Source organism: Trypanosoma theileri (assembly GCF_002087225.1).
Source record: "Trypanosoma theileri isolate Edinburgh chromosome Unknown TM35_Tth_18_V1, whole genome shotgun sequence".
NCBI lineage: Eukaryota > Euglenozoa > Kinetoplastea > Trypanosomatida > Trypanosomatidae > Trypanosoma > Trypanosoma theileri.
The window spans coordinates 381,540-382,657 of record NW_021639860.1 but is presented as its reverse complement, the minus strand read 5'-3'; the positions used below and the strand labels follow the sequence as shown (position 1 = coordinate 382,657).

At 44.0% G+C, this 1,118-nt stretch overlaps 1 protein-coding gene across 1 annotated transcript; it reads left to right on the top strand.

Annotated features, from left to right (window-relative positions):
- Window positions 1–36: 36 nt before the first annotated feature.
- Window positions 37–1,116, top strand: TM35_000182320 (transcription factor IIB; the record flags this gene model as incomplete). Its single annotated transcript, XM_029026545.1, has 1 exon — window positions 37–1,116. A coding segment is annotated over one exon (1,080 nt), but the record flags the coding sequence as incomplete, so codon positions are not given.
- Between the last annotated feature and the right edge of the window lie 2 nt (window positions 1,117–1,118).

Genomic DNA, 1,118 nt, shown 5'->3' with positions numbered 1-1,118 from the left:
TTAAAAAAAAAAGAAAAAAAGACTCACTGTGTTAAAATGGCCACATCGTCTGATTTCATAGGTAAGAACTGCCCCTACTGTGGAGCTGTGGACAGTCTGCAGGTGGATGAGGCACTTGGTGAAGTTGCCTGCACAGAGTGTGCTCTTGTAGTGGCGATGGGCCTTGAAGAGAATGAACTCACACGGTTTAACAAGGATGCCACGTATGATGATGTGGACCGACACCGTGAACCAGAGAATGATGGATTTAACGCCCAAACATCTCAAAGTATTGCCGCCGCGGCTTTAGCCTCCTCAGCGGGAACAGGCAGTGGAGTGAATGTATCTAAAGTAACACTTCACCCAGCCATGTTGAATTGTATTCGTGGTCTACAGAAGAAGTCTGCTGTGCAGGAACAGGTGATTGGACGGGCGGTGGATCTTGCCAAACACGTTGTGGGTGGGCGACGGGCACGTGGACAACGCGTGGAGCGGCAGAATGATATTGCCGCCGCGTGTTTTATGATTGCAGCTGAGCAGTTAAATCATCCAGTGCCCTTGGCAGAATTGCGTTGTTTAGATGCGTCTCTTGGGGATGTGGAGTTTCGTCGGGCGGAGATTGTGCGGGAATTACACATGGAGGAAGAGGAACGTCGGTTAAAGACCTGTTTTGTGGATAACTTACTGACAACCTATATACTGAAATTGGGATTACAGGTCTCTCTCTATCTTCCACAGTGTAAACGATTGTTGGAGGCTATACAACGCGTAGACACATTTACACGGATGGGAATGGTGGATAAAATTATTATGGCTCTTCTGCTTTCTCGCACATCACGTGGGTTTCAATTAGATGGGAAATCATCACTAGGGAATAGCAACAGCAAAAGTATTAATGGTAGTGGTAGTACTGGTAATAGTAGTCATAGTAGTGAAGCTAATGCACTTTCTACAGAAACAGTATACGCTAATTTTGCAGCTAGAGCCCACTTGGATACTGGAAAGGTGAAGAAGGTAATGCAGATGGCAACAGATAATCTTAACGCCATTGTGGTAGAGTTTAATGCTGTTTCTACTGCAGAGACTAATGGTGATAATAATAATAATAATAATAATAATAATAATAATAATAATAATAA